The 12,931-nt window shown below is 48.1% G+C and overlaps 1 protein-coding gene across 2 annotated transcripts in view; it reads left to right on the plus strand.

Annotated features, from left to right (window-relative positions):
* Creb3l2 (cAMP responsive element binding protein 3 like 2) overlaps positions 1-12,931 on the plus strand; it is a 108,745-nt gene that overhangs the window by 76,535 nt on the left and 19,279 nt on the right. For both annotated transcript variants that reach the window (XM_047561868.1, XM_047561869.1), the window contains exons 3-8: positions 693-868; positions 2,246-2,333; positions 5,925-6,109; positions 7,925-8,071; positions 8,861-8,919; positions 9,961-10,029. In XM_047561868.1, coding sequence (XP_047417824.1) covers positions 693-868; positions 2,246-2,333; positions 5,925-6,109; positions 7,925-8,071; positions 8,861-8,919; positions 9,961-10,029 — 724 coding nt within the window. The remainder of the gene's footprint in view (positions 1-692; positions 869-2,245; positions 2,334-5,924; positions 6,110-7,924; positions 8,072-8,860; positions 8,920-9,960; positions 10,030-12,931) is intronic.

Genomic DNA, 12,931 nt, shown 5'->3' on the forward strand with positions numbered 1-12,931 from the left:
CTCTGTCTTGTCCCCACGCCTGACCATAACCCCGATGGCCTCTGTAACAAGACAAGACCCAGGCCTGCTAGTACTAGGTCCATTTCAGCAAAGGGGAGGTGTTTGTTGCAAACTCTGAAGTTCCTTTAAGAACCAAGCAAAATTTCAGGGGGTTGAGTTAGATCGAAGGCCTGTGCAGAACCACAGGGAGAGCAGAAGGAGACAGACTGGGGAGTGGGAAGGAAGAAAGGAAACCAACAAGTGACTGCCCCCGGGGAGAACTCGGTCTGCGGCCTGAGACCTCGGGTGCCAACCATTTGCCTCCTTTTTCCTTATTTTTAGCTGTGCTTCTGTATTCATTTTTTAATAGATAGCACATTCTCTTGGTTTGAAAACAAGAAAATGTAACTCGTTCAACACTGAAAATCCCTCCCCCTGACCGGGTCCCTGACCTGCCCTCTTCCTTGCTGCCCCTGCCCAGGAGCCAGGTTTCTTTCTTTTCTATGTGATCCTTCCGGAGTTTCTCCAGGCAGATTCACAGGGTGGGCTTGGACAAGGCCAGAGTCTTGCTTTGCCATTCATCCCTCCACCCAGTTTTCCGCTCTCATCCCCTCTTCTTATCCCCAACTGGAGCTTCGGCTGCCAGGAGGGTTGTGGTTTTGCTCATACCTGATGTTCTAACATGGTCCGTGTTGCTTGTCCTTTTCCCACAGAGGAGGTGGAAAGTGAGAAGTGGTACTTGTCCACAGACTTGCCTTCAACAACCATCAAGACCGAGCCGATTACGGAGGAGCCGCCCCCAGGACTTGTTCCCTCTGTCACTCTGACCATCACAGCCATTTCCACCCCTTTCAAAAAGGAGGAACCCCCTCTGGAAATGAATACTGGGGTATATTCAATTTTCTTACATATAAATAAGTTGGATCAAAAGATACAGATCTTCCTTCTCTAATAAGGCACTTATTCTACTGGCTATATAGATTTAAGGGTATACCACTGTGTATATATGTACGTATGCAGCAAAGTGTCAAGAATATGTTGATTTGGTGTCAAGCATTGATTACATCACAGCCTTTAAAGGCATTGTCCACAAAAATTAATACTAAAGCAGATTTCATTGTTTTCTTTGGTTGCTATGATAAAATAAAAGAATAGATGAAGAGCCATGAAAGTAAATAAGTAAATGAAAGTCCCCATGGCATTGACTTTGAAGTCAGTGAAATGGAAGAGGTTAAGAGGATGGTCTAACCTGCACCTGACAGTGCCTTGGCTATTGGGAATGCCAGGTCCTGCACAATAGCTTGCTTCCCAAGTACAGTGCTGAGTTGCCCTTACCCACTTCAGAAATCTACCTACTGATCATGTTGTGTTATGCCTGGCAAGTGTAAGAAATCAGGAGGATTTTCCTTGCTTGAGTCCAGGTCTGCAGCAAGCAGAGTTCAACTCTACTCTGCCTTCTCCTTGGGTGTTTCCAGTGTCCCATGATGCACAGCGTCATGTTCGTGCATCTTCTTACAGATATTGGAGCCAGTCTTGACTTTCCTAAGTTCTACATTAAGCAATGACTCCCTTAGCATTCATTAAGCCAGACATCCTGTGAGCAGGGATTAGCGTCTACCTGTCCTGGAAAGGTAATGCAGAATCAAGGAGGCCTGCAGACAGAGCCCTGTGCAGCTGCTGTCTAGGGTCCTTTCCTTGGTAGCTACCTGAGCCTCTGCCAGGCTGGGCTCCTGAGATGCACATGAGTTTCCTCGTTGATGAGGATTTTTGTTCAGTTGATTTAAGTATAACATTGCTCAGGATCATTGCCCTGTTCACTGAGGATGAGCCAAATAACTCTTCTCTTTTCCCTGCTGGGTATTTTGCAGTTAGATGTCATCGGGCATTGGGAAGCACGGGGAGGTAGGACGGGGCTTGACGCATAGTCTCTGCTGTGGGACAAACAGGAAGTCTGTGGCCCTTTAAAAATTTACCAGAATATTTCATGATAAAATGCCTTTAGGTTACCCAAAAACGTAATAAAAAGATGTCCTGCTCCTGAGCCTGGGACTTTTCCTATTTGAGTTCTAAGAGTCCCTTGGGCTGTAATGCCAGGTTTGGTGGTGAGGAGGCTGAGATGAGGACTGTCAGAGAGGCAGCCACGCCCTGCTGTGCTCCAGAGACGCAGCCGGGCCCAGGAGGACACAGAGGACAGATCGCTAGTCTCCTCTGGTTCTTCAAGACTGGCATTTGTTCTTAAAAATCGTGTTTGAAATTCTTCCTCCAGGTTGATTCCTCGTGCCAGACGGTTATTCCCAAGATTAAGCTGGAGCCTCATGAAGTGGATCAGTTCCTGAACTTCTCTCCTAAAGAAGGTGTGTCCCTTGCCCTGCGTCCTTCAGTCCCCTGTGTTCGCACAGTCTGAAGAGGAGTGGGGACCAAGCAAGAGCTCTGGATAGTTGGCACCAGGGTCAACACTTGCTTTGTGGAATAGCTCCCTTTTTGGAGTCTTGATTCCACATAAATATTTTGAAAGCTAAATATTCCTTTCCCCTAAAGGCACATGCCTAATTTCCAGCCAAGTGTTAGCTTCTCTTTGACTCCAAGCCAGGATGAGTTTTCAAATACCGCATAGACATGGGTGCAGGTGATCCGACCCGCTGTCCTGTGCCCTCTTGGTGTGAACTTTCTGTGGCCCCCAAAGGCACAGCAGTCCACACGGGAATTGCTTAGCCAAAACAACTCATTTCCACCCTCTTTAAAGTGAATTCATAACCTAGCAGTCTGGACAATGCAGGTTTTGTTTTGTTATTTGGTACCTGGGATTGAACCCAGGTGCGCTTAACCGCGGAGCCACATCCCCAGCCCTTTTTTATATTTTATTTTGAGACAGGGTCTCACTGAGTTGCTTAGGGCCTTGCTCAGTTGCTGAGGCTGCCTTGAAGCTGTGATCCTGCAGGCCTGTGGCACCACACTCGGCACAGCGTGCTGGTCTTAAATGTTGACTTCAGATGATGGCAATTGCAGGGCGCCACGTCCTCCTCAGGGTGTTTGTGGCCTCCAGCAGCACACCCCTCCTGGCCGTCTGTGTAGAGCCGAGCAAAGTCATCCTTGAGGTTGCTGGGCTTGCTCCTTCCTTTCTTCCCTGTCCTCTTGGTTCTCCTACAAAGCCCGTAGCTGGGATCCTGGATGCCAGCCTCTGTGCCTCATGAAGCCTGGGTACACTGTGTCATCTTGTGCAGATCCCTCTCATCTCAGTTCCATGCTGCTATTCATGCTCTCACCTCCCTTTTTAATATTTTTATTTTATTTTATTTTATTAGTGCCTAGTAGTGATAAATACTAACAGGGTTCTTTGTGATGTATTTGACAGTGCACATAATGTAATTTGATCAATATGTGTTTAAAAATACGGTTCATCCTGTGGGTGACAAACAGGAGATCAGTAGATGCAGTGGTCATAGCAACTATGTTTGCACTGCAGTATATAAATGCGCGGACGTTACCTGTGAGTCGCTCTTGCGGACACATCATCTGCTTCATTCCAACAGGGATCAGCTCAGGATTTGGATTGTGACCCCTGAAAATCAGCATTGACCCTTTCTTTACCTCCACTCTCAGAAAGAAAGGGTTAAAATATTTAAAGAGCATTGACTAGAATCTACATTGAGACATTCCTCTTTGGCACTGAGGGATACACACCAATGCCTTTCCACTTTATATGCAGTTTTAAAGTAATTCCTTCCGTTTTTATGGCACCGGTTATTACTGTGCTCCTTTAATTTGTGTTGTAGTATGGTTCAGAGAGCGTCGTAACTGGAACAATGGATCCCATAGTGGCTTGAGAATGCAGGGTCACTGGAGGAGAGATATTTCAAGACCCAAGTAAAGAGCAGCCCTTCCTCATTATCCTGGGTAGAGAGATAAGGAAATTCAATATCCTTGAATGCATCACAGTCTCTAGGCAAAGTCGCTTGCTGTCCCGTCTCTTTCAGTAACCCAAGAGCGGCATTTCAAATGGTATTTAGAAATTGGATACGGAGGCACCTGCAGCCAGATCAGCAGCTCTCCATGGGTGGGAAAGATGAGATGCAAGTTCCCTTCACTGGCTCTTCCTGTTATCCTGTTTCTGTCTTTTGTGGGGTACCCTAGCTTGAAAGGAGAAAACCATTCAAATAATTTGTCCTATGCCAAGCGAGAGGGAAGGCGTTGCTCTTGGGAATGTAATAGTACAGTGTGGAGCCTCCGATAGCTTAGCCTGTTTCCTGTCTTTCTTTTTCTCTTTTTTAAGCACAAAGTGCCACAGTGGTCACTGGGAAAACTTCGGTGAGCATTCATAGGACTCCTGCTTTCTTTTTTTTTTTTTTTTTGCGGTGCTGGGGATCGAACCCAGGGCCTTGTGCTTACGAGGCAAGCACTCTACCGACTGAACTATCTCTCCAGCCCAGGACTCCTGCTTTCTAGGTAGGCACATGCATGTTTAGGCACACACCTGTCCCCCCAGCAGCCAGAAGGTTTTAGCAGGCTTGTGGGGAATAGAGTGTGTAGGATTATTTTAGAATATTCTTTAGTTTTAAGAGTACCCACAGACAATAAAATGCCCAGAGAGGGCTGGGGAGATAGCTCAGTTGGTAGAGTGCTTGCCTTGCATGCACAAGTCCCTGGGTTCAATCCCCAGCACCACAAAAAAAAAAAAAAAAAAAAAAAAAAATGCCCAGAGAGCTTTGAGTAAGAGTTTGGAAGAGAAAAATGAATAAAAGAAGCACTTAGGCACCCCTGCAGGATGTTAGAGAGAGAATGAGAGAGAGAGAGGGGGAGGGAGGGAGGGAGGGAGAGAGAAGCTGCTGGGCCTGTGGGGAGGAGGGGTGGCTGAGAGGAGCATCACCTACTGTGACCTCGGGTATTCAGGTCTTCGGGTCGGACAGCCAGCAATCTGGTTGCTGCTTGTCATCTCCAGGGCAGCTCTGGGTGGGGCCGATTTCCTTAGGTCAGTAGTTGTGGCTCAGAAAGGCCCTCTTGTCCCGGTGCCTGGCAGTCAGCATTTGAAGACAGAAAGAGGAGCTGAAGGGCCAAGGCCTTGCCCGGCCTCAGCAGCACCCCCGCCCCGCTGAGCAAGCCCAGGTGTGTGCAAAGCACCAGGCTCCATGCCCAGTCCCGAGCTTCTGCACTGAGGGCTGCATTGTCTGGGGCCTAGGGGCGGCTTGGGGTGAAGGGCTCGCGGGGGTGATCTCGCTTGGCCCAGGAACAGTGGCTGGCACAACAGAAATATCTGCCATTCTGAAAAAGAGGGAGGCGGGCCGGGGTGCTTGCCAGCCGGCTTGGAGGGGTTACCTGACACCATGAAGGCTCCGTGACCCTGGGGAGTGGGTGCACCCCCTGAGGAAGGGCTTTGGGGGAGACGGTGCCCCTGCACCCCCGACTGTTTTCCTGAGCCTGCTCATTTTTCTAAGAATGGATTTAGTGTTTTCTGAATGCCTCGCATCTTCCTGTGGGCCCCACCACGCGCAGCTCTCCAGAAACAAGTGAGTTCTTCTGTAAGCACCCCTGAGGGTCCCCAGGTATTGCTGGTTCTTAGGAAATACTTTCATTTAAAGCACATGACGCCTTAGCACGGTGTACAAATTGAACTGTGTAAATCATCTAGAAAGGGTACAGTGGAGGGTCCTGTCAGCCCTGTCACCAACTACCCTAATTTCTCCTGCCGCCCGGCCACCTTGTAGATCCTGCCAGTGTTTGTTTCTTTGTGCCAATGCAAGCAAATGCGTCTGTCTTCTCTCCTTGGTCGTACAAAAGGCGGGCACTGGACACACTGTGCTCATCTGAACGTACCTGGGAGATGCCTCCAGGTCGGCTCAGGGCGAGTCCTCGTCCCGAGTTCCAGCAGGTGCATGGATGTAGTGTGCTCGAAACCCCCGGGCCTGCTCTGCTGCTGTTCTGGGAGATGAAATGCGCTTCCTTTCCTCCAGCCTCCGTGGACCACCTTCACTTACCGCCGACCCCTCCCAGCAGCCACAGCAGTGACTCAGAGGGCAGCTTGAGCCCCAACCCATGCCTGCACCCCTTCGGCCTGCCTCAGACCCACAGTCCTGCCAGGGCCATGCCCCGGGCCCCCTCTGCGCTTTCCAGTTCCCCTCTTCTCACAGCTCCACATGTAAGTATTTGGTGGGCCTTTCTGGGTAGACATGAAACTTTCAGTTTGATTTTTTCTCTTGTAATAAAGTTTCTGTTCAGTGGCTAATTGTCTTAGTCAGTTTGGGGTTGCTATAACAAAATACCCAAGACTGGGAAAGTTACAAAGAAAAGAGGTTTATTTTGGCTTATAACTGGCTGTAAAGCAAGGTGATAATAACCTTAAAGAACATTTTTTAAAAACTGCCCAGACATCTCACCTTGCTGTGACACTTCTTTTTCTTTCTATGGGCACAGGGCACAGTTCCAGTTTTTAGTTCATGCGTTTTTGTTACAGAGCTGTAAGCATGAGGAATAAAAATCTTATTCTTTTATCTTCAAACTTATACCACAGATATTTACTGAGGTTAGAAATCCTGAATCATCATTCATGTCTCACATATATAAGGACAGTTTTCCATATAAAAAGGAAGAATAATTAACATTTCATTTTTCTAGAGAGTGAGTTGATTTCTATGAAGTTTTAAAAATCATAGTCAACTTTCTAAACTTTATAATATCTTGACTAGCAAATTTAGACAGAGTGAAACATTTAAAATGTCTTTGCGAACCACCTGTCCAATAGCATAATTTTGAAAATGGGGGTTCGTGTTCTCCTGAAGGTTCTGATGCACAGTCACGTTTGTATGTGTCACCGCTGCAGCGGACCCTCCCCTCCGGCATCGAGTGCCACCCTGGATACCTGGACAGGCTCCCCGTAGACAGCGGTCGGGGGTCCTCCACAGCAGTACGTTCTGCATGTTTGTGGAGGAAGCCCCCAGGCCACGTGCTCGCCCAGCAGCCACGCAGTTTCCCTGGTACCCCCTGTAGGCACGAGGCCCTGCCACCGCTGCTGGACGTTAGGTGTCAGGCCTTCACTGCTTCCTGAACTCCTGACCCTTGCCTGCAGGAGGCTCCTCGCTTACTTTGCAGAACGCACCTCTTACTTGGAGTGCCCTTCTTTCTCTTATGGAGACCATCCCCCTTCCTTCAGGAGGCTCACCTCAAGTCTCCTCTCTCACCCTGAGCTTCCCCTTGTCACCTAGACATGTGTCTCCTTCTCCCAAGTGTTAATACACCTGCAGTTACTATTATAGCTCAGCGTGTGATGGCTTCCTCCTTTCCTGGGTGTCAGCTCAGTCTCACAGCCTTGATCATAGCCGCTTAGAGGCTGCGTCTGCAGCGACTGTGCCTGGGAGACTGCCACTAATGTCCACGTGCCATTCTGTGGGAGACTGTCACTAATGTCCATGTGCCGTTCTGTTCTGGGTTAAGTGAGATCACTGCAGTTGCACCCTCTTTGCTGATGGAGTCAGGACTGTGGAGGCCAGACACTGTGGAGGCCAGGCACCGTGGAGGCCAGGCACCGTGGAGAGTGCCTGCAGGCAGGCCTCTGGGACCTCCAGTCCCTTGCTGTAAGTGGAGGTCAGAAGCAGCCGGGTGTGTAGAGAGCATGTGACAAATGATGTTTTCAGAGGAGATCAACAAAACTCTCGCATAAAATGAATCTGTCCTCACCCTGAGGCCAGGAAGTCCCCAGGGACTAGGGAAATAAATTCTGTGCTTTTACTTCCCATGTGTTGACTACTGGCCCACTTCCTGGGAAACAGCAGGTGGAGGCATTTCATCCTCGCCTTGCAGTATTGCCCGTGGCTAAAGCACGCACACAGCCTCTCTTCTCCACCCGTGTCTCCACCCTGCAGACCCGCCTCCCACCCAGAGCTCACGGGTCCTTTCCTCCTCGCCCCTCAGCGTGCCTGGCTTTCTTCTTGACCTTTCCTGCTCCTTGTCTGCACAGAAGCTGCAGGGATCAGGTCCCCTGGTCCTGACCGAGGAGGAGAAGAGGACCCTGATGGCGGAGGGCTACCCCATCCCCACCAAACTGCCCCTAACCAAATCAGAGGAGAAGGCCCTGAAGAAGATCCGGAGGAAGATCAAGAACAAGGTGAGCCCTTCAGAGCAGAAAGAGTGACCAGAAACCGCAGGCCCTTCCCCTTGCCCAGGGCCAGTGCTGGCCTGCACCACTGTGGGGACCCAGGTCAGCCTTCCCGGAGACGGGAGTGCATCCACGCCGCCCCATCTTCCTCTATCCCTCTCTGTCTGCTCTGGGCCGAGGACTCCCAGCCCCATACGCGCGTCCCTTGCTACTCGGCAGCTCATTCAGGAGCGGGAGAAGATATTAAAACTTCCGTGCAATTTTATTTTTAAAAATCTCAGCCTTCTAAATTTCACTTTTATGGCTTATGCTGTATTTTCCCCCAGTAGACAATCATACCAGTTATCATTTATATCACATGTCATTTATAAATAAATGAATACAAATTCCCTGGGGTTTATACTTACTTTTTTCTTCATAGAGGTTTGTGATAAAGAATTTTGTGTGGTTTGGTCTCTGTCTGGGCTCAGCGTGCACCCAGTCTTAGGCCCTCTGGGCCTGAGCACGGCTGGTGACCAGCGCTGGAGGCCTAGGGTGACAAGGCAGAGGCAGAGCAGGAGGGAGGCGGGAGGAAGGAAGAAGGCAGGAGCGAGAGAGGTGGGCATTGCCTTCATCCAGGGGGACAGAGGTGGCCAGCAGGTGAGCTGCTCAGGAGGTGAGTGCAGGTGAGGCATGGCAGGTGGCCTCCAGGGAAAGAGGGCCTTGCTGATGTCCCTGCTCACACCTCCTGTCTTCCATTCATGCACCAATGGTTCAGTTAGAGCTGGAAATTCATCCTCTCTCCCCTCTCTTTCTCAGATTTCTGCCCAGGAAAGTAGGAGAAAGAAGAAAGAATATATGGACAGCCTGGAGAAAAAGTAAGCCTGTGGACAGCTGGATGTGTTTATTGAGCAATAGGCACAGTGAAGGGTGAGCGCCTCGTCTCTGGGAGGCCAGCTGCCTTGGTGCCGCTGGTCTGTCGGCTGTGTCTGGCCTGCCACCTAGTGGTTGTTGGAGGGATGTTTATAGTGACAGCAAGAAGTGAAAAGTGCTCAGTCTGCACAGGCATTGGATCCACGCCAAGGTTTCCAGCTGAGCACCCCTGAGTCCTTCCTCAGACGCCTCCTTCCTGCTCTTCCTGGATCTCCCCAGAGGAGACTCTGTAATCCATGCCATAGTTCACTGGTTTTTTGTCACTTGAAACCACCTTTTCTTCTTCTGAAAAGTCTAGAATATCAGGAGGGCTTTAGAAAAGTGTGAATTAAATTCAACTTTTATTAGCCCTAGAAAATGTCCTCTAGCTGACAAGCTAATGCCACTTTTAAGATATGAAGGGGACCCTAGACCTGGAGATGAGTTTCCTGTGCCTCTGGAGATGAGTGGTGGGTTCTAGAAGTTTCTACTGAAAGTTATCACCTATCACCTGAATTAGGTGTTAGCCATTCAGCATTAAGTGGTCCCATTCCATTCCATTCCATGTTTTCTAAGGGTATTCAGGGTCAAGATACCCATGAGAATTTCTTCACTGCCCCTTTTAGGGGGGTAGGCTCCAGCGCCCAGATTCCTAGACCCGGTTCTTCCCTTCCTTTCCCTGACCCAAGCCCCATGGTTTCATCTGTCCTTCTGGCCAGAAGAAGAGCCAGTGGCCCCAGATCCCTATAGAACAGAGGAGAGGTGTGAGGGTGAGGGAGGCGGGTGAGGAGGCAGGGTGTCGTCCCCCTCCTGGGACTGAGGCCCGTCTTCCTCCGCTCCCTCCATTTCTCTTTGTCTCCACCCTCTCCAGCTGCCTCAGCTCTTTCCCTCACCTCCCTGGAGTAGCGGATCCCCCTCTTCTTTTTCTGATCCCACTCACCTTCACCCAAGCTCCTGGCCGAGTGTTTGCAAAAAACAACTGATTTTCTTCTTTCTCTCCCCTGTAGAGTGGAGTCTTGTTCAACTGAGAACCTGGAGCTTCGGAAGAAGGTGGAGGTTCTGGAGAACACCAATAGGTAAGTGTCACCCGAGTGAGGACTGATGGAGCTGCTGGGCAGAAGGTGGCGAGGAGCTAGCAGAATCCGGGACGGGAAGTGGAGGAGAGCCCACCGAACAGGGGCGTGGCCAGGACGCGCAGGACAGCCCACTCGACCCGCCCATTCCTGCTACACACGTACTCACTCAGACATGCACACAAACCTGCACACGCATGTGTACTCCCATGCACACGTGCACACAGGCACATGCGTGCATACACACACACACACACACACACACACACACACACACACACACACACACACACACACACACACACCTTCTTTCCTTGTCCTAAAAATCACTGGGTAGGAGGCTGGTCCTGACAAGAACCATTAGTTAGAGACTTGGAGAAAATAAAGTCCATAGGTCTAATTCTCCAGAAAATGACACCAAACTTGAGGGTTAGGCAGGAAGGCACTGGCCACTGATTTTAGTAACTTGTGGTATTTATTAGTTTTTTAAAAGACAGAAAATTATGTTTTTTAAAATTAATTTTTAAAACTCACCGAGCAGCTCAGGAGGCCGAGGCAGGAGGATCACAAGTTCAAAACCAGCCTCAGCAAAAGTGAGGCGCTAAGCAACTCAGTGAGACCCTGTCTCTAAATACAATATAAAATAGGGCTGGGGACGTGACTCAGTGGTTGAGTGCCCCTGAGTTCAATTCCTGGTACCAAAAATAAAAAGAAGAAGAAAAAGAAAAAAATTAGTTTTAAAAAATCAATCCATGAATTACATCTCAAACCCATTTATAAAAGCTAACTATGGGACTGAGTTAATAAATTCTTTTCAGCACTTGTGTCAGGCACTCTTGTAAGCACCCAGCCCTTTGAGGAGATGGTGCTGTTACTGTCTTCATTAAGCAGGGGAGGTGACTGATAGTCAGGAAGGTCAGGCGACATGCAACACTGGTGCTGGACCTGCATTTGCACCCAGAGTCTGGCTCTGGCCCCTCAGTGTGGGAGGAGCACATTGAGATTTAACTCTGGGTCCTATGCAGGGGGCTTAGGGATAGGGGGAAGAAACTGGCTGTGCGATAGTTTCATCCAGAGTGTGTGTTCATATGCATGCTTGTTCACAAGTGGGACAGATTCTGGCCATTGAGTGAAGGAGAAGAGAAATCTATCGAAGTTGACTTTGGAAGCTCATCTTCTTTAGGCGCTCTGGTGCCATGCCTTTCTGTGGCCACACGGAGGCAGCAGAGGTGTAGCAGGGCTGGGCTGAGCCCACATGGGTTCCTGTGAAGAACAACCTAAAGGCCACCTGGCCAGGGGAAGGGTCTCTCTTTCTCTCTCCAGGCTGAGGATGCTGTGTCTTGAGTATTTATTTATTCTTTGATTGTCTCAAACATTTTTATTTTTGCTTGTTGGTTTAAATCAGATATCCAGGTAAGGTCCATATATTCAAACTGGTTGATATGCCTATTACATACCGTTTTATCTTTCATCTAAAGGTTCTGCCTACTTTGCCTGTTTTATAGTAAAGACCTGAGTCTGTCATCCAGTTGTCTCCACTGCCTCAGTGTCCTATGTTCACTATAGACCGTACTTGGTTTTGTTTTTAGTTTTGGTGCAGATTCTTCATAGTTTCTTCTCATTCTTCCATAAGGGGGTACATAATAGCCACTTTTCTGCTTATTAATAATTTCTAGTAATTGTCTCTATTAGGGGTTTGGAAATAGTTCTGTAAAATTCAATCCTTTCTTCAGTTGTTAGCAGAGTACTTGTCTAAAGTACAGCTTTTCATCACTAATGACCACCAGGGCGCAGACACCTCTACGAGGTGCTGACTTTGTTTCCTTCGGGTTTGTACCGCGGTGGCATTGCCTGGTCATATTCCTCTTTGGGTAACATTAGTCACATTTTCAGTAATGGTTATACCGGTTTCTGTTCTCATCAACAGTGCACAGGGTTCCCTTTTCTCTTACCTCTTGTCAACCAGTGTTTTATCTTGTCTTTTTGACATTTGTCATCCTGAGAGGTGTGAGGTGACATCTTGTGGCATCAATTTACATTTCTCTGATGCCTAGTGATGTCAAGCACCTTTTCAAGGACCTGTTGGCTATTTTTATGTCTTACCTAAAAAATGTCTTTGAGAGTCAGACCTTTAATCCCAGTGGCATGGGAGGCTGAGGCAGAAGGATCACAAGTTCAAAGCCAGCCTCAGAAACCTAGTGAAGCCCTAAGCAACTTGGTGAGAACATGTCTCAAAAAAATAAGAAAATTTTTCTTTTCCAAAAAGGGCTGGGGATGTGTCTCAGTTGTTAATCACCCCTGGCTGTATTCCCCAGTACCCCTCAAAATGTCTTTCAGACCCTTTGACCTCCTTTAACTTGGGTCACCCCTTTTCTGTTGAGTTCTGTGAGTTCCTTATATATATTTTGGACATTATCCCTAATGTTTTACAGGGTTTGTGAATGTTTTCTACCAAACCATAGGCTGCTACATCTTGTCAATTGTTTCTTTGGCTATGTAGACACTTTTTACTTAAATGTAGTCCCTCTTGTTTTTTAAACTTAGAAGAAGATATACATAGAGTATATGCTCATTGCAAAAGAATTTTGAAAATATATTTTTATAAAAATTCCAGCCCTTTAATTTACATCATTACATTCAGGGATATTTTATGTGTGTGTATTTTTACTGTGTACATCCCTTTATTGGAAACTGTTTTCATTGAACAGAAATGCACTGGACATAGTTTTCTATCAGTATGTTTCTACAGAATCCTTATTTGAGCCTCTGTCATGAGATTCTCATATGTGAATGTGACCACGGCCAGCATAGGCCACTCATTAAAGAAGGAAAGTTTCTTTGTGGTTTTGTTCATTTTTAGCTTTCCTGAGGTACAATTGACAGATACAATTCTCTATTTTTAAAG

Source organism: Sciurus carolinensis, chromosome 8, assembly GCF_902686445.1.
Source record: "Sciurus carolinensis chromosome 8, mSciCar1.2, whole genome shotgun sequence".
NCBI classification, from domain to species: domain Eukaryota; kingdom Metazoa; phylum Chordata; class Mammalia; order Rodentia; family Sciuridae; genus Sciurus; species Sciurus carolinensis.